Source organism: Cryptomeria japonica, chromosome 5 (genome assembly GCF_030272615.1).
Source record: "Cryptomeria japonica chromosome 5, Sugi_1.0, whole genome shotgun sequence".
Taxonomy (NCBI): Eukaryota; Viridiplantae; Streptophyta; class Pinopsida; order Cupressales; family Cupressaceae; genus Cryptomeria; species Cryptomeria japonica.
The window spans coordinates 884,496,282-884,514,835 of record NC_081409.1 but is presented as its reverse complement, the minus strand read 5'-3'; the positions used below and the strand labels follow the sequence as shown (position 1 = coordinate 884,514,835).

Here is an 18,554-nt window from a genome sequence, read left to right as displayed (position 1 = left end):
AATTTAGGAAAAACGGTCATTTCTTTTAAATGGTAAGGAGTTAGGCTCTGAAATTTGAAACATGCTTTCAAGGTAGTGTTGTGACGTATTCACACATCGCCCCATTGCAAATGGGGACCCCTGCTTTTTTGCTTTCTGGGGTTTGTTTTCTAGGTCTTTTAGGGTTTTGTCTGTTAGCCTTTGCATTTTGAGTGTCGCCAAGGGGATCACCTAGATAGCAGGTCCTGCTTGAGTGATGTCCTGATCCTGAAATTTGGCTAAGTCTGGAAAGTCCTGATCCTGATATTTGGCTAAGTCTGGAATGCCCTGATCCTGAAATTTGACTAAGTCTGGAAAACTGAAAATCCTCCAAAAACTAGATTTTGCAATGTAGCCTGGAGGTCTAAAACCACTCTCAAACATCCTGAAAGTATATATGGAATATAACTTAAAGTATAATCACTTATACTTAAATGTTATATTCCATAAAATGATCCTAATGGAGAGTTCAAAAAGTCAAATTTCGCTCCTGACCCTTCCAGAGGGTCCAAAGCGAATTTCGCTCCTGACCCTTCCAAAGGGTCCAAGGCGAAAATCTCCATAAGGCATTCTAGTTTGACCCAAGCTTAGAACCAACTCATTCCCAGGCATCTTTGAGGGCAAAACACTTGTTTGGATGGAAAAATGTGATAATGAAGTCAGGATTTTGGCCAAGATTAGGAATTTCGCTCCTGACCCTTCCAGAGGGTCCAGAGCGAAATTCATCATAAACTTCATTTGCCATCTTGTTTGAGCTTGAAACCTTGTTCCTGGCCTTGAAAATGATCTAACCTTGCCCTATGAAATGGTTTGAAACTAAAAAATTGAGCAATTTGGCCTAGAATGAAGATTTCGCTCCTGACCCTCTCAGGAGGTCCAGAGCGAAAATCTTATTTAAGCTTGTTTGTCACTAATTTTGGCTAAATTTTTATGTGCAGGGTCTCCTGGAAGGAAGATTGGATGTCACTTGATGCATTTGGAGGTTTGAAAGCATGAAAAATGGTAAATTTTGGGCAACAACGGTAAATTCGCTCCTGAACCTTGCTGAAGGCCCAGGGCGAAATTTTGAATTTCCCTTATTTTGTAGTGAAAAAAGATCAAGTTTTGAACATGAGTGAAATAAAGGCATCTCCCTTTACCCACCTGAGAAAGTTTCAACTTGAAAAGATAAAGGACTCTGTTGAAAACCTAAATTTTGCTCCTGACCCTTGCTGAGGGTCCAGAGCGAAAATTTTATGGGGGATGTTTTTGCTTAGTTTTGGAATGTCAAAGAGGTTTCAAGGTGAAAAATGAAACATTTTGAGTCTAGATTGCAAAATTCGCTCCTGACCCTCTCAGGAGGTCCAAAGCGAAATTCTCAAAAACACCTTTTTCTTGCAAGGTCAAAATGATTTTTATGGTTGGAGTGGATGAGAAAAGGTATGTTTTATCCTATGAAGATAATTTGGATAATCAACAAGAAGCAACCAAGCTAGATAAGCAAAATCGCTCCTGACCCTTGCTAAGGATCCAGGGCGAAAATCCTAAAATCTCCCATTTTGCCTTGCAAAACGAAATCAAACTTGGATTGGGAGAAAGAAGAAAGATATTTCCTGGCATTGTGAGGTGGATTGAAGTTGGAATGATCAAGAATTTGCTCAAAAACTCAAAATCGCTCCTGACCCTTGCTGAGGGCCTGTTGTGACGTTTTCACACATCGCCCCATTACAAATGGGGACCCATGTTTTTTGCTTTTTAGGGTTTGTTTTCTAGGTCCTTTAGGGTTTTGTCAGTTTGCCTTTGCATTTTGAATGTCGCCCAGGGGATCACATGGATAGCAAGTCCGGCAAGTCTGAAGTCCTGATCCTGAAATTTGGCTAAGTCTGGAATGTCCTGATCCTGAAATTTGACTAAGTCTGGAAACTGAAAAAACCTCCAAAAACTAGATTTTGCAATATAACTCCTGGAGGTCTGAAACCACTCTCAAACATCCTGAAAGTATATATGGAATATAACTTAAAGTATAAGAAAGAAGAAACATAGAAGGAAATGTCACTTATACTTTAATGTTATATTCCATTAAAATTGTCCTGATAGAGAGTTCGAAAAGTCAAATTTCGCTCCTGTCCTTCACTGAGGATCCAGAGCGAATTTCGCTCCTGTCCCTTCCACGAGGACCAAGGCGAAGCGCTCCTGTCCCTCACCAAGGGACCAGAGCGATAATACTTATTTGAGCTATTCCTGACCGTGTTTGGACGAATTGAGACATCAAAGGCATGGTGAAGGACGAAATGAGCATGATAGAGCATCCAGACTTGATCAAAAACAATGAAATGATGAAGTTTTTGCCTAGAGGGTCAAATTCGCTCCTGTCCCTCACTGAAGGACCAGAGCGAAATTCTTCATAAGGTACGATCTGGGCAAAGATCAAGCAAGTTTTATGTTTGAAGGTAAGAAAGGAGATGAATTGAACCCATTGAAGACAAATTGAAGATTATTAAACGTCAACAAGGGACCCAAATGCCCAAGTTCGCTCCTGTCCCTCAGGCAGGGACCAGAGCGATTTTTGTCTTAGACAAATTTCTTGCCAAGTTACAATGAATTCCAAGGCATGGATGAATGAAAGGGGACATTACGAGACCGTTGAAGATAAATTTGGAAGTTGGCGAAGTGTGATGGAGACTACAAGTACAAATTCGCTCCTGTCCCTCTCCAAGGGACTAGGGCGATATCTTAGTTATGTTGCCTTTTCCTCAAATTCAAACCACTCCAAGTCAAGGTGAGAGGTGGCAAGGACATTTCGAAGCGTCTCAATCAAGCACAAAGTTACAAGGATCACCAAAATGAAGGATTTGCACTTAAAAACCTAGGTTCGCTCCTGTCCCTCTCCAAGGGACCAGAGCGAAATTTGCATGAAAGCATAAATTTTGAAAGTTTGTCAAGCATCAAGTGATTAAGGAAGATCAAGGGATCACGTTTTACCCAATGATAGCAATTGCAAGTTGGAGAATGCAAGCATGAGCTCAAAATGTTGAAGTTCGCTCCTGTCCCTCAGGAAGGGACCAAAGCGATATTGATTATATTGGCCAAATCTCTCAAAAATCACATAAGGTCAAGGTTTTGCAAGGTCGTAAAGGGTCCAAGACATGATTAAAAGATGATATTCAAAGGCTTCAAACGTTAAACAATCATCAAATTGAACAAAGAAGCTATATCGCTCCTGTCCCTCTCCAAGGGACCAGGGCGATTTGTATGGGATCCTTCATTTTCCTTCAAATTCATGTCAAGTCAAGGTTTTTCGAGATCATACAAGGTTGAAGGTGTCTTTTGAAGATGATATACAAAGGTTTTTAACGTCAAAATGTTATCAATTGAGCTAAAAGACTTATATCGCTCCTGTCCTTTGGACAAGGACCAAAGCGATTTTTATTAAAACACTTATGTTCCGTCAAAACCAAGACAAGGCAAAGATAGGCATGGTCAAGGACGTCCTTTGGAAGACAATGAACGAAGAACAAAGATCAAACGTTTGCAAATTTGAGCCAGGACACTAGGATCGCTCCTGTCCCTCAGGAAGGGACCAGGGTAATATTTGCCAAAACACTTATAATCCTTCGAAAATTATGTTAAAACAAAGTTGCAAAGGGTTTGAGACGTCTTTTGAAAGGTTGAAAGGTGATGAACGAAGAAGTTAAAATCAAGAATGAAGAGTTGCAAGCTAGAAGACAAGGATCGCTCCTGTCCCTCTCCAAGGGACCAGGGCGATGATCCTCCAAACATTGAATTTGCCTTGTGAAAGTCAAGTAAGACAAGCATGGAGTAAAGGAACAATGTTATTATTCACCTTATGATGGAGATTTGAGATCGAGAATGCAAGGATCAAGACCAAATTGATGGATCGCTCCTGTCCCTCAGTCAGGGACCAGGGCGATGAGGTATTTTTACAAAAGTCGGCCTAAATAATGATGAGAGGTAAGCACTTATAAAGGAGGGTGGTGAAGATCATTATTTTCACATTGTTATTTTATCATCTCAAGTGCGATTTAAGGAAGACAAAGAGGTGCGAATTATATTCAAAAGGGGTGCGAACTTGAAAATTCTATTGGTGCGAACTTGTCAAAGGCTTGAAGATCACGTCAAAAACTTGAAAGGTGGCAAAATTGCTATTTTGAAGGGAGATCACGTTGAAGACCATCTTATTTCAAATTTTGCCTAGGCAAATTCCTTTATTTTGCATTTTAGAGTTAGCTCTCAAGTAAGGTATGGCAAGATCTCTTGTTTTAATCTCGAATTTTGATCGTCATTGCCTTATTTTTGAATTTTGAAATTTTGAATTCTAGTAAGCTCAATCGTTTTTAGGAAATGATTAATAAAGGACTTATCATTAAGTTTCCTAAAATTTGCTCTCTAATTTATGTTATGTATTGCAAAATCATGTTACTAATTTTGAAATGTTGTGTAGGCATCAAATGGAGATCTCTTCAAGGAAAATCAAGCCGGATCAAGGACGGTCTTCGCCAGGACGATCAAGCCAGGACATGGGCGACCTCTTTCAATCCAGCGTTCCAAGGCAAGGTACATCATCATCCTGCACATCAAGGACACAGGGAGTTAGAACAAGGGCTCGTTGAAGAAGCAAATAGTTCCAGATGAATTAATTAAAGCAAGCTTCTCAACAACATCAAGTTGAATATCTACCAAGTTACAAGTGTCAAATGAGGTGGCGTCCTAGTCATCATTTCTCCAATCAGTGAGGTCCACCTCAGCATGTCCAGATTCAATGTACTTAATTCATGGAAGGTGGCACAAACTCCGATGTACCTACCCCGGCTATCCATTGGTCGATTTTTCTAGAAGGGACATGTGTCCAAGCAATACAATTTTATCATTGGTCAAGCATTAAATGTTATGTAATGGTTGTAACAAACCCTAATTAGGGTTTTCATTGTTGAATCTTGGCCATTGATCTTGAATTGATCTAAGCCATCAAATTGTATTGTGGGCACTATATAAGCCCAGACATTTCATTTGTAAAGGCTAATTAGAAATAATTGGCAATAAGTTAGAGATAGCATGTAAATAGTTGGAAGAGTTAGAATATAGTTGATAGAATAGTAATTAAAGTAGAATAGGAGGACAAGGCAAGAAATTGTTGCCATTGATTGTAAACAAACTCCATTTTCATTGAAGTAATGGTGAAGTGTGTCGTTTCTTGCAATTTGCATGGTTTCTTGTTGAGTCTTCAATCCTAGATGGTAGATGATTAGATGAATGGAGGAAATGTGATTAATTGATGGTGGAATTCGTATATCCATACTACTAGCAGTTTGTTGATTGCAGACTTGCCTTGTGTAGTCAACTGGAATCGTTCAGCTTAAGCTCAATTTCAATTTGTCGCCTCTTCATTGATATGCATCAACTTGGATGGTATCTATGCCTGCGGTGATGATTTGAACATCATAAAGCTTCCCTTAGAAGATCGCACTAGCCTTGTGTAGATGTTCCATTGATGTCAAAACAAGACCTAGTTAGAGTTTCATCAAAAATCAAATCATTGCTCCTACATTCTTAGTATTAGGATTAGATCTTCTCTTCGCCCTCATCCTTTTTCCATTTTTTCAAATCTAAGTTAGTGAGAGCTTGTGTTCTAGCAAAGTAGATCGGAAATTCAATCACCAAATGTAAGTCCCCTTGTGATTCCAGCAAATCACATCATACCACGGCGAGCTTATCCACACGTAGAGACCCTACCAAAAGAACCTTGGAGTCATCCTAACTGATCCTTTATGCGAATCTTCAGCAGTTAGAGACTTTTTCTCAAGAGAGGATAAGATACCCTTAGGTATTTTATTCTGTGTTAGGCTATGTACAAAATACACGTCAACAGGGCCTAGGGCGAAAATTGCAAAGTCAACCTATTTCTCGAGTTTTTGCTAAGGCAAGGATGCACTAGGCTAAAAATGGCCTTCAAAAACATGATGAATAAAGGTTTGCTTCCAAAACTTGATGATTCTAAGCAAGGGAAGAAAAATCGCTCCTGACCCTTGCTGAGGGTCCAGGGCGAAAATTTGAAAAACTCTTATTTCACCTTGCAGAAATAAAGCAAATTTGGATGAGATGAATGAAAGCGATTGTTGCCAAACCTTGTGAGGTAGATTGGGGTTAAAATGATGGAGGAGTAAGAGCAAATTTGAAAAATCGCTCCTGACCCTTGCTAAGGGTCCAGGGCGAAAAAACCCTAAATGCACTTTCCCTCCAAAATTCAAGTGAAATCAAACCCAAACTCCAGTAAAAGATGCTATTTACAATGCCTAGGTTAAATTTTGGATTTATAAAAATGGGGTATTCAAGGCCTAAATTGAAAAATCGCTCCTGACCCTTGCTAAGGGTCTAGGGCGAAGTTATTGGCATTCTTCATTGATACCTTAGTCAAGCGTTGATATTCCTCAAATTCCCCAAAATTGCTAACTTCGAAACCTTTGGAAAGATTAAATCAAATTCGCATTAAATTAAAGGCATTTTAATTTAATAAATTAATTTTTGACCTTGAAATAATCAAAAGGGACATCTTGGAGGCATCTAAAATTAATTTTTTGAATTAAAATTTGTTAATGAGCGCTCAAGGTATTATTTTGCCTTTATTTGGCAAGTCGGCCCACCTTTTTTAAAGGTTTTATTTATTTTTTACCTCTTTATTAGCAAGTCGGCCTTGGGGATACAAGAGGTGAGCGCTCTATATAATGGGAGATGTTCTTTAGCAAATTCAAATCATTCTTGCATTATCTCTCATGCGAACTTGAAGAGCATATTTGGAGGTACGAAATTGAGCAAGCTGGAGGATAATTTCCAAATTTTGGAAGGTGTTTGAAGGCGAAATTTTGCTAAGTGTGAAGACTAAAGAAGGTGAAATTCATTTTGAAGGCTAATGGAGGCATAATTCATCCAAGGGAGGACTATAATCTAAGCCTTTGTCCATCAAAATTCGGTCTTCTTTCATCATTTTTCAAGGTTTTGTAGTTAGGCTTTCAAAGGAGGAGGTATGAAGAGTTTTTTCAAGTTCTTATTCAAGACTTATTGTGATTTCATAGCAATTTTGTAAAGTCTAAGTCTTGAAAATCCAATTTCCATTCATAATTAGTTTGAAAATGTATAATTCTTGATTTATCATGTCTTTTTCAAATTAATATCTTAAGTTATACCCTTGAAAGGTCATGAATTTCATGCTTTAAGGTTTGATGCTCAAAGACTAACTTTAAATCTTTTGTGTAGGCATCAAATGGCGGCCCCGGAGTCGGAAGATCAACTACTTGGAGGACCCTCATCAAAGAAGATCAAGTCAGGACAAGGACGACCTCCCCAATCTAGCATCGACAAGGACGGCCTTCTTCAGTCAAGCATCATCAGTCAAAGTACATCATCATCCTGCACATCAAAGACAAAAGAAGTCAGAGCAAGGGTTCGTTGGGGAAGTAGATAGTTTCAGAAGAGTTAATTAAAGCTAGCTTCTCAGCAACATCAAGTTGAATATCTACCAAGTTACAAGTGTCAGACGAGGTGGCATCCCAATCATCACTCCTCCAGTCGGATAGGTCCACCTCGACGTGTCCAGATTCAATGTACCTAACTCATAAAAGGTGGCACAAACTTCGATGTACCTACCCCAACTATCCATTGGTCGAATTTTCTAGAGAAGACATGTGTCCAATTAATACAATTATTTCATTGGTCAGAATTGAGTTTGTTGTAACAAACCCTAATTAGGGTTTTCATTGTTGAATCTTGGCCATTGATCTCAAATTGATCTTAGCCATTGAATTGTATTAAGGGCACTATATAAGCCCCGACTCTTCATTTTGTAAAGGCTAATAGAGAGTAGTTAGAAGGTGAATAGTTAGCTAATAGTAGATAGTCAGTTGATAGAATAGCAATTAGAGTAGAATAGAAAGAGAAGGCAAAGATTGTTGCCAATATGTTGTTGTAAAAGACTTGAAAAACTTCATTGAAGAAATGGTGAAATTTATGGGTCGATTCGACAATTTGCATGGTCTCTATACTTCTCATATTTGATTTCATGTTATTAGATGAGTGGAAGAAATGTGTTTGATTGATGGTGAAATTCGTATATCCATACTACTAGCAGTTTGTTGATTGCAGACTTGCCTTGTGTAGTCAACTGGAATCATTCAGCTTAAGCTTAACTTCAATTGTCGCTTCTTCATTGATATGCATCAGCCTGATGGTGTCTATGCCTGTAGTGATGATCTAAACATCATAAAGCTTTCCTTCGAAGATCACACTAACCTTGTGGAGATGGTCCTGGGATGTCAAAACAAGACTTAGTTAGAATTTCATCAAAGATCATTCATTGCTCCTACATTCTTAGTGTTAGGATTAGATCCTTTCCTCGCCCTCGTCTTTTTTTTCTTTTTTTCAAATCAAAGCCAGTGAAATCCTGTGTTCCAGCAATATTCAAAGCAAATCAGACGTTTAGGTCGTCAAGTGTAAGTCCCCTTGTGATTCCAGCAAATCACATCATACCACAGAGAGCTTATCCACACGTAGAGATCCTACATACAAAGAACCTTGAAGTCATCCCGATTGATCCTTTTCGCGACATCTTCAGCATTCGGAGACTTTATTCAAGAGAGGATAAGGTACCCTTTAGGTATTTTATTCTGTGTTTGGTGGTGTACAAAATACACATCAACAGGTACGAAAATGAGCATATATCATTATTTGATCCTCATGACGAAACCTAGGGTGAGGGATTTTAATTTTTTTAGAGCGAGGGACATCAAAATTTGAAAATTTAAAATATCGCAAACTATGAACTGGGTTCAGACAAAAATTGGTAAGAACTGCCTCCTCATAAACTACAAATATTCAATTAAAACAGTGTCATTGCCAATATATGAGACAGATTATTGCACAAAATGATGCTTAGGACATGTTCACAAAGCGATTTCCCTCAATTCCTTGTAATTTTCAAAACTCATCTATTTTTCACATTTTGACAGGCATATTTATGATTGACCACAAAGTGGATTAAAAATAACAACCTTAGATCACATGCTCACTCATTTTGAAGAGACACATATTTGAGCCTTCATACAACATTAGAACCAATTCAAAGTTCAAATTTTGGGTATTTCAAATGTGGGGCAACAGAATTTAAGACGAACTTTTGCGAACTTCATACTTTTTTATAAGTTTGCCGAATTTCAAATCCCAAGCCAAAAATTCGGCGAACACGGTGACAAAGGTTAGAACGATGACCATTAAGGGAGGGTATTAGAATATTGTAATGTTTCTTTAATGGTCATCTTAGTCATCTTAGTCATCTTTAGTTTAGTTAGTTAGTTTCTATTTTCAGCTTCAGTTTACCATTGTTTCTTTTAGAAACATCGTCTCTTGTAAATTCTTTATATAGAGCTCTCGCTCTATTGTTCAATATTCTCTAGGTAGTTAGAACCTAAGTCACCACGTTCAAGTTTGAGTTTGAATTTGCCAACATTAAAATTTGAATGAAATTCGACACGACAAAAAAAATCGAAAAAAAATTCGTCATTAAATTCATTTTATATAAATTTGATTTTTTAGAAAATATAAATAATATATCTAAAAAATATGAAAATAAACAATATTAAATTTGTTTAATTTAATTTAAACTGTCAAATTTTATATATTAATAATTAAAAATAATATTCTAAAATATTAATATGTTAAATGTAGATTGACCTTATATTTATATCCATTAAGTTTTCATTTAATTTTTTAATATTAATTAACATCGCATTGCGTCAAGGCATCGGTCTCTAAACCCTACCCAGTAAGGCATCGTGTCATTAAAATTTTGCTTTAATCTTTTAATAGTTTTTAAAAAATTCGTCAATAAAGTTTTTAATATTAATATTTATAAGAACATTTATATTCAAACGGCAATTTTTGTCAACACGGCAGTCTCCAAACTCTACCCACGGCCAGGCATTGCCTCCGTTTGCAGCCCTTCAGCGGCCTTCATCCCTCTCGGCGGCAACTAGAACTGTTAATCTGTCGACAAAAAAAACATCTGCCCATCATCCTACGAATTTAAGACGAACTTTTGCGAACTTCATACTTTTTTATAAGTTCGCCGAATTTCAAATCCCAAGCCAAAAATTCGGCGAACGCGATGACTAAGGTCATCTTAGTCATCTTAGTTGTCTTTAGTTTATTTAGTTAGTTTCTATTTTCAGCTTCAGTTTGCCATTGTTTCTTTTAGAAACATCGTCTCTTGTAAATTCTTTATATAGAGCTCTCACTCTATTGTTTAATATATCGAATATTTTAACAATTGGTTGAGTGATATTCACACACTTTTTCAACACCTTGTGTTGTCCACTCCCTCAACCTTATGCTACAAAAAATTGGCAGCAAAATTGATTGGATCAAACATGTATATGTTGAGGCTGAAGAAATCCAAATGTTTATCACCATCCACAATATGTCACAAGGCATGTTCAGAACATTCTTAAAATTAGAGCTGTTGAAACTTGAATGTAAGTGAAATAATAACATTTATTTTAATAAATATGTTTTACTTTAATTAATATGGAATATTCAGATCTGCAAAGAAGTTAATTTCTGTTTCATTTGATCTGTGTGTGGTGGTCTTCAGCTGTATATATTGTATTTGCAGATTATTTTCTCAGAACTGAGGTCAAAAAGTTAATACATCCTCAATGTAATATTTATCATGAATATCATGCAATGTCAATTATCTATTTTGGTTTGTATCACAGATGTTCATATTCTTTCAGTTCTTGTTCTTTGCCATTGAATAAATGCATTTAATCCTGCAATTAGAATTTCTGAAACTGTGCAAATGCTACACCAAATATTGAAAGAAAACAAGATTTTAAATTACTAATGTCATATGCTATCACTACAACATAAGTCGGTTCAAATCGGAAAAGAAAAATTCTGTGATCAGCAAGTAAACAAACTGTTTGATGAAATTGCTCAGTACAAAAAGTGATAAATTGAGCAAGATTCCATTTGGGATCTTAGAATATCATGACATTCAAGTTTGACTAATTGACATAATAATATTATTTATTGTTGTGGCGGTTTTGTTTATTACACAATATATGATGCTATGTGTGGCATTTTGAACTTAATTACTGCTGCAAATATGTGTATATTTCCAAATTTTATATGTTTTTGTATGGACAAACTCAAAGTGATCCAACCCCAAAAAAAATTGACCAAACCCATGAAGCCATTTAAACCCTTAGACCTGAACCAAAACCAGTACCAAGACCAGTAAATTAGAATTTTTAGCCATAGAAAAGGGCATATTGCTATACATTGTTGGCAAGCGCACCCTTGTACAATTTGTAGTTTGTAGTTCGAAGTATTGGATAAAACCATCTGGTAGATTTATCTATTCAATTGGTATATTGTCAAATTAATGACTTTTTGGCATCTTATACTTGTTTGTAACAAGTTTTTTCAGGGCTGTAATTTCATTTGCTAGCTATTCCATTATGTGGTTGTTCAATGCATCATCAATGAGCATTGCTTTACTTTATTTGATTGTTTATATTTCTCCCATGTTATATCATAGCTATTAACACTCTCAATTTTTATTTATAATTCATTTAGAAAGATACTGTTGACATTCAACTGACAAACTTCAAGAGGAAATGAAGGCCTATGAATATTAGAGGGAAGCTATTTTGTGCATAGAACACACAACTTAATATCATACCATTGCACCTTAAGGTGCTGTACTAGTTCTTAGTTGTCCATCCGATATCATGTTGTATACTTATTGATGTGTTTTTGTCATGTCCCCTCTTTAGCTCTGTCTAGCAGAGACATGTGAGTTAGCCTATTATGGAGTCTTGTAGGTTGGCAATGGTGGATAGAGACTCAGTCAAGATATTCAGTGTTTGGATTTGGTGTTTCTGGCAGTAGTAGACCAGTTTGGAGCAGTTCCTTGATTTTAGGAGGCAATTCCTACATTTTAGGAGGCAGTTCCTACTTTTTAGGAGGTTGTGACAGCGTCCAGGGTTGGGGTTCCATGAGATCATTCCTTGGTTTCAGTTTCAGGAGATTTGGGTGTGTTTCCTAGTTTCTAGGAGCATCCCTAGATTTTAGGGATGAGACTGCCAGTTGATCCATGATTTCCGACATCAGTCACAGACAGGTGACAGGTTCCGTTTCAGACTTTTGGAGTCATTTGAGCCTTCTGCAGCTATTTGGGTTATATTTTTAATATATTTAAATATTTCCTAAGTTAGCGTTTAATTAATTAAATAAGGCTATGTTTATAGCCATTTTGGAGTAATAAGGGGTTTTTGGCTTCATCTGGATGCATATGCCCATGTGTTATAGCTCGTTGGAAAGGTCTTGAACTTTTCTAAATGTTTCCCATTTGTCCAGGACCCTTTTGATGAACGGAATTCTTTTATATTAAAAAAGTGGCGTTTTCTCTATACTTGGCGACTAAAAATGAGAAATAAGACTTTATAAGCCTATGCGCACTTTTCATACACTTTTAGGGTTCGAGCTAGAGGGAAGGAGTTATAAGGAGATGGTAACCTAATTATCAAGTATCTTTTACACATTTCATCTTTGATTTGGAGAATTTGCTCTGGAGAGCGATTCAGCATCTGGGACGAAAACCCCAGGGTCTTGCCTGTCTGGGACGTAGCCCCCAGCACAGTGGTAATTTGGTTCTTGCATTCAGTTTTCAATGCCTTAGAGTTGGTATGACATCTTTTCTGGAGGATTCAGTGAACAGAGTTAGGGTTCAACGTGGAGATTGGGGTTTCTAGCTTGGCATCACCTAACAGCCGTACGACTGTACTTTGCAGCCATTTCTCTTCCCTCGTGGAGCTATGTAAGAGCTTTGGATGTAAGCCGCAACTTCCTTCTTGATTTCAGTATTCACTCTTCATTCAGGTTGGACTCATTGCTTATTGTAATCTTCCTGGAATTGTTTGGAATCACTATCTCGACAATTATTTGATTTAAATAAATCAGAAATCTGCTTGGTACGATTCTGATTTGGCTATGTATGAACATTTATTTCCAGTACTCTTTTCATGTACTTGTTCTTCAATTATTACTTGCTGAAAAACTATCAAAAACACAAAAATAAACAAACCTTCTGCAACTTCTGTCTATTCTCTAAAACCATCAAAGGAAACATAGGAAAATATAGTTTATTAATTTAAAAACTACAGCAGATCAGCAAGGGGATCCATCAGGGATCTTTCAGTTTTTTTATAGATAGCTGCCTGCATAACTCTGTGCATGAGTGTGATGCAAGGGGATTGACTCTTGACTTAGTCAAATTTTCATATTATTTCCCATTTTGGTCTTGCACAAATATGGACTTGAAGTCAATGACCTTAAGGCATTGTGCTTGCAATTCTTGATGGAATTACAAGCAAACTCACCACTTCTCGCTCTTCTATCCATTCCTAAGAACAAACCCTATGCACCTTGATACTTTGCCATTCATTTCACGCAAACCCCACTTATCACTAACTCAAGCAACAACCCTGGATGAACAAGAGATCACCTAATTAGGAGCTACAAAGCTAAAACTAACTGCCAAGCTGTGCAACCTAAAGCAAAAAAGGCCTAGCCTACGAGCCAAAAAGAGGGGTCCCCATTTGCAATGGGGTGATGTGTGAAACTGAAAACATCACAACAATACTGTTTTATAATCATTGTGTATATCATTATTTCAAAAATTCTATTTCAAAGGACCTTGGCAGCACTCCAGAAAAGAAGTGGACAAAAGACCAATCTGCATTGTGATAAGTATATTGTATGTGATCATTTAGTACAACATTGGGCAGATAACTTTAAGTGGTCAGTTAAAAAGTCACCTTATCAGCATATCTTTGCTCTGATTCTATTTCCAACTTATGCTGCACAACCTGCATCACAGAGCCACCATATGTGTTAATTTGTATACAAATTAATGCTTAGCCTAGAAGTCATCTACTCTTTATAGTTTATTGTACAATACGTGTTCACATCATAATTTTTTTTATGGAACTTGTTTTAAAAACTACAAATAACTACAAGTCCTGGGAACACTCTTATTCTTTATCAATACTCTTTGATTTAGTTCCAAAACAGGAGATCCAATTTCTAAATGTGAAAACTACCAAGTATTTCCTAATCAATGTCAGCTCCTAATTCTGGTAAAAATTGAACAATTATCAGGACAAGGTCTCCAAAAATTTAAGAGCTTTCAACCCAAACCAGAAAATAAAGATTGAAAATGAAGCACACTACGCCACACAACTGAATCCTACATAGTACAGATTCACTCCAAATATACAGGAATGCATCTACACCATTCCATCCACAGTGCAGATGCACCAGTCTAGACCATTTCTAGAAAAAATGGAACAGATAAACACCAAATGATGGAAATGCATATGCACCATCCCACACAAAGTGTGAATGCACAATGACAGCCAATTCTATTATAAAATCAAAAATTGTTTCCATTCCAGCATGTAGAAGAAAAACAATGTAAACGACCAGAGTAGATAACACTGTGAAACCTTATATCGATATCTATTTAGCATTGATAATCTATAACATATTTTGCAAATCATAATGCTTTCTAATTTGTAAATTTACCTGCCCAAAAGATTGTAGTGCAATGGTTAAAAAGGTGCATTCCTAAAAAGAACTCAAACTCAAATCACCACGTTGCAATAAGGCAGCCCATACCTTGGAGAACACATGTATGTGTAATAACACATACAAGACTGAGGAGTTGTTCTTCCCAGAACCAGGCTGGCCCAGTGATGTTCCAAATTATTGTTAACAAGAAAAAAAAAATGTTTACAGTTATCTCCATAAAAAATTGACAATATAGGAAAAAGCAATCTGATAAATATTAATATTTCCCTTTATCTTGTTAAAATTGTAAATCTGACCTATTGGAAGCAAGTAAAAGCAGTCTGATAAACATTACTGTCTTGTATAGTAGTTCTGATCTGAGTTGCAGGCTTTGTTCAGAAATCAGAACCCAGCCTATAACCAGACAGTTCAAATCCAATACAGATTATGGTCTAATTATGGCCTGTGCTTGCACAGGGTTTTCCCTGGACTTGTGAGTTCACCTCAAATGAAAAGCTAAAAACACAAACCCTAACTAACCTTAAATTTGTATAAAGTTATATTAAATTTTTATGTTTTTTTTTATATTATATGTAAATATAGTTTGTCCAAATGCAGCAAACTGAACCTAGGAAAAAAATCAGCAAAACACCAAACCTAAACCAGTAACTTAGATTATGAAGCTTAGGGCAAACCTGCAAGCCCAGGCAGAACCCTAGCAAAACCAGGAAAATTTCAGGGTGGACAATAGAAAAAACTGATTCCCCAAACATAGAATTGTACCAGAAAATTAAAAAAACAGAGCCTAACCCTATTTTTATGCAAATTGAAATTATGATTGTTTCTATATTTTTTCAATATTTAAAATATATTTTGTAAGAATATTTGTTATATATTTAGATAGCCTTTGTATAGGTGAATCCAACTGTAGTGCCCTGGGAAAAAATATTGAGTGAACAGCCAACTCAACCAAGCAACTTAAGTTATGAGACTTCGTAAGTATTACTGCAGAGTTCAAGCAAAGTTGGCCCAAATGAGTCCACCTGGCTTGTCTAAGAAGACTCGGCAATTCTCTCATAACCTCACAAGTAGTTGCAAATCATAAGCCCAAAAATTGTGAATTTAATAGGTGCTCAATGCAAAAGGAAGCAAATATATATTAAAAAACAATATATCTGTAACTACTACTCCCTTCCTTCACTCTAAAGTCTTACTTTTGTTTTCCATTTATTAAAGAGAACGTGAATTACAGCAGGCAAAACTGATTTAAATTGACTCTGGCTGGTTTACAAATGGTTTCAAATTAACTTTCACCTAATTTGTTGGTTCAGGTTCAGGCACCAGTTCGGGTTCGAGAACCCCCTGATCCGTCAGTTTAACAAAATTTTGAAAAGGGATTTGATTTCACTTTGGATTCATTAGCACAAAAACAATGTAAAATATATAGAATATTATATTATAAATAATATACAATATTTTTATATAATATAATATAATATTATTGTATAATTACTATGGCCAGCCAACCACGGGGGATTGATGCAGATTTATGTGACACCGACATGGAATAATAGTGGGACGTGGACGGAAACTCTTACAGCCTCCCACCCACATCATGGGTAACGTACAGCATATCCTCCACCATAGAAGGCCTCGGTAAGGAGCAAGGCATTCACTATTATAAATCGCTGATCAATGAATTTCTGACTGTTAAAAATTTCTGCTGTCAAACACAACAAACCAGACCCCACACCGGGAGCAGACCCAGACCTGGGTCGAACCAGACCCACATCCGGGCTCCAAACGTCAAACCCAGTAACTTAGACTTTTACTAATTAAATTTGCCTAATTTTCAATGTTCAAGTCAAAGCACCTCAAATCCAGAAAAATCAGCAAAATAAATTGATTTAGCGTACAGATAAAATAGCTCAAAAAAAATCACCCTAAATCAGTTCCCCACGCTGTAAGTCATTTTCTTCTCTTGTGAAACATGAGATCAAACTATATGATGTAAAACTAAAAATAAAGGATAAGGTTAAATTTGAAGATTTTGGTTTATTTATATATGTTTAATTGACTGCTCGGATGGTTTCAAATTAACCTTTACCAATTAAATTTGCCTAATTTTCAATGTTCAAGTCAAAGCAATGCAAATTCAGAAAATCAGCGAATTAAATTGATTTAAACTACAGATAAAATTAATTAAAAATAAATAAAATAACCCTAAATCAGTTCCCTATGCTGTAAGTCATTTTCTTCTCTTGTGAAACGTGAGTCAAACTACATGATATAAGAACAAAGGACAAGGTTAATTTTGCAGTTTTTGGGTTATTTATATATATTGAATTGACTGTTCCTTTGTATAGTAAATCACTTTCTTGTTAGAATTAAAAAATCTATCCAATTTCAAAATACGTTCACGTTAGAAATATCTAGATTTTTCAATTAAAATCTGCTCTTCTATGTTTCTCATTTCTAGTAAGTTAATTTTAGTATAAAAACTTCTAATTTTAATAAACAGGCTTCCATACATGATACGAGTTTGTGATGCCCTGAAGCTACGGCTAGTTTTATTTATTTATTTTGCAATAAAAATGCATAAGAGATAACCCTCAAAAGCTCAAATACAATTCTAGGGTTAACCTTTGCAGGGTTTATAGTCAATGTAGATGTCACGCATTGCATTTGATAGAGAGTAGGAAATTGGCATACTTCAAATAAAAATCAATTCAAAAAATAAATTAATGAAAAAAACCGCGATCACATGCTTTGAGAAGCTAATTGCCCATGACAACCTCGAAGTGTAACGCATAAAGAGAGAGAGAGAGAGAGAGAGAGAGAGAAAAAAAGGAATTATAAGAATTATTTCCGTTGGCACAAGTGGGTGAATCGGCCCTATTACTGAATCATTCAACCCTAGCGATTTGAACTGAAAAAAGAGATAGAGAATAAAAATAGTAATGATGTTAAAAGAACGTTACCATTAAATCGTTGTTAGCTTTGACAAATAGCTGCTCTAGGCTGTCAACTGCTGCAACTCCATTCGCCATTTTTCTTCGATACCTCTTTATGGTCTGTAAAGCTTTAAATTCGATGAAATGAATACGTCATTTGTTCCGATCTCTACAGCTTTAAATTTGAATGATTGTATATTATTCCCGCGGCTTCTACTTCCAAATTTAATGGTTTTGAACTTAACTGAGGCCAAAGTTCAAAGTTCCAAAGCTCCAAGGTATCTTAGGAAAATGACCGTTTTTTTTAATTACAGTTTTTTTCATATTTTATAATGAGTGGTGTTATATTTTAACATTAGAATATTAAAAATATAATACATAATTAATGTAAAAGACGACGATGAGTTATTAAGGGTATTATATTGATCTTTATCTTCAACTTGTCAAGAAGTAGCATGCACAAGCATATGGCAAGGTTCAAGTGAGGAAATTTCCATTGTTGAACCAACTAAAAGGACCACACTAAGAAGAAGAGAAATGTCCACATGGTGAATGGGTCCACCCATGGTGTTGAGGATGTAGAGCCCTAATAACCATAAAGACCTCATTTGGCACTATGCTTATAAGTTTGTCAATGTCCACATGGGGGAGAGGTGTGCCCCCTTGGTGAAGAAGTGTCCATGTTAACAAGGGAAGGGCGCACACAAGCAACCATACAAGGTGTGTTCGCTCAATGCTAATTAAATCATGTAGATGAGCAACCTTTAATGTCACCTTATTGGTTTTGACTTGAATTTGTAACATGACATTAGAACAGATACTAGTTTTAACACACATAGAAAAGTATTTATCAACAAATTGACCTGCAAGAAAGAAAAATATATATCTTTTCAAATTGAGAATAGTATATCCACTATTAAACTATATCATATCTAGGTGTATTTAGTAAGAATCTCGAGC

General features: G+C 36.2%; 1 protein-coding gene across 1 annotated transcript in view; it reads right to left on the bottom strand.

The window, feature by feature from the left end:
* Nucleotides 1-17,888, bottom strand: part of LOC131028010 (uncharacterized) — a 114,803-nt gene extending 96,915 nt beyond the window's left edge. The window contains exons 1-2 of the mRNA XM_057958123.1: nucleotides 17,622-17,888; nucleotides 13,887-13,937 (exon numbers count right to left, since the gene is read on the bottom strand). Coding sequence (XP_057814106.1) covers nucleotides 13,887-13,937; nucleotides 17,622-17,690 — 120 coding nt within the window. The 5' untranslated portion in view covers nucleotides 17,691-17,888. The remainder of the gene's footprint in view (nucleotides 1-13,886; nucleotides 13,938-17,621) is intronic.
* Between the last annotated feature and the right edge of the window lie 666 nt (nucleotides 17,889-18,554).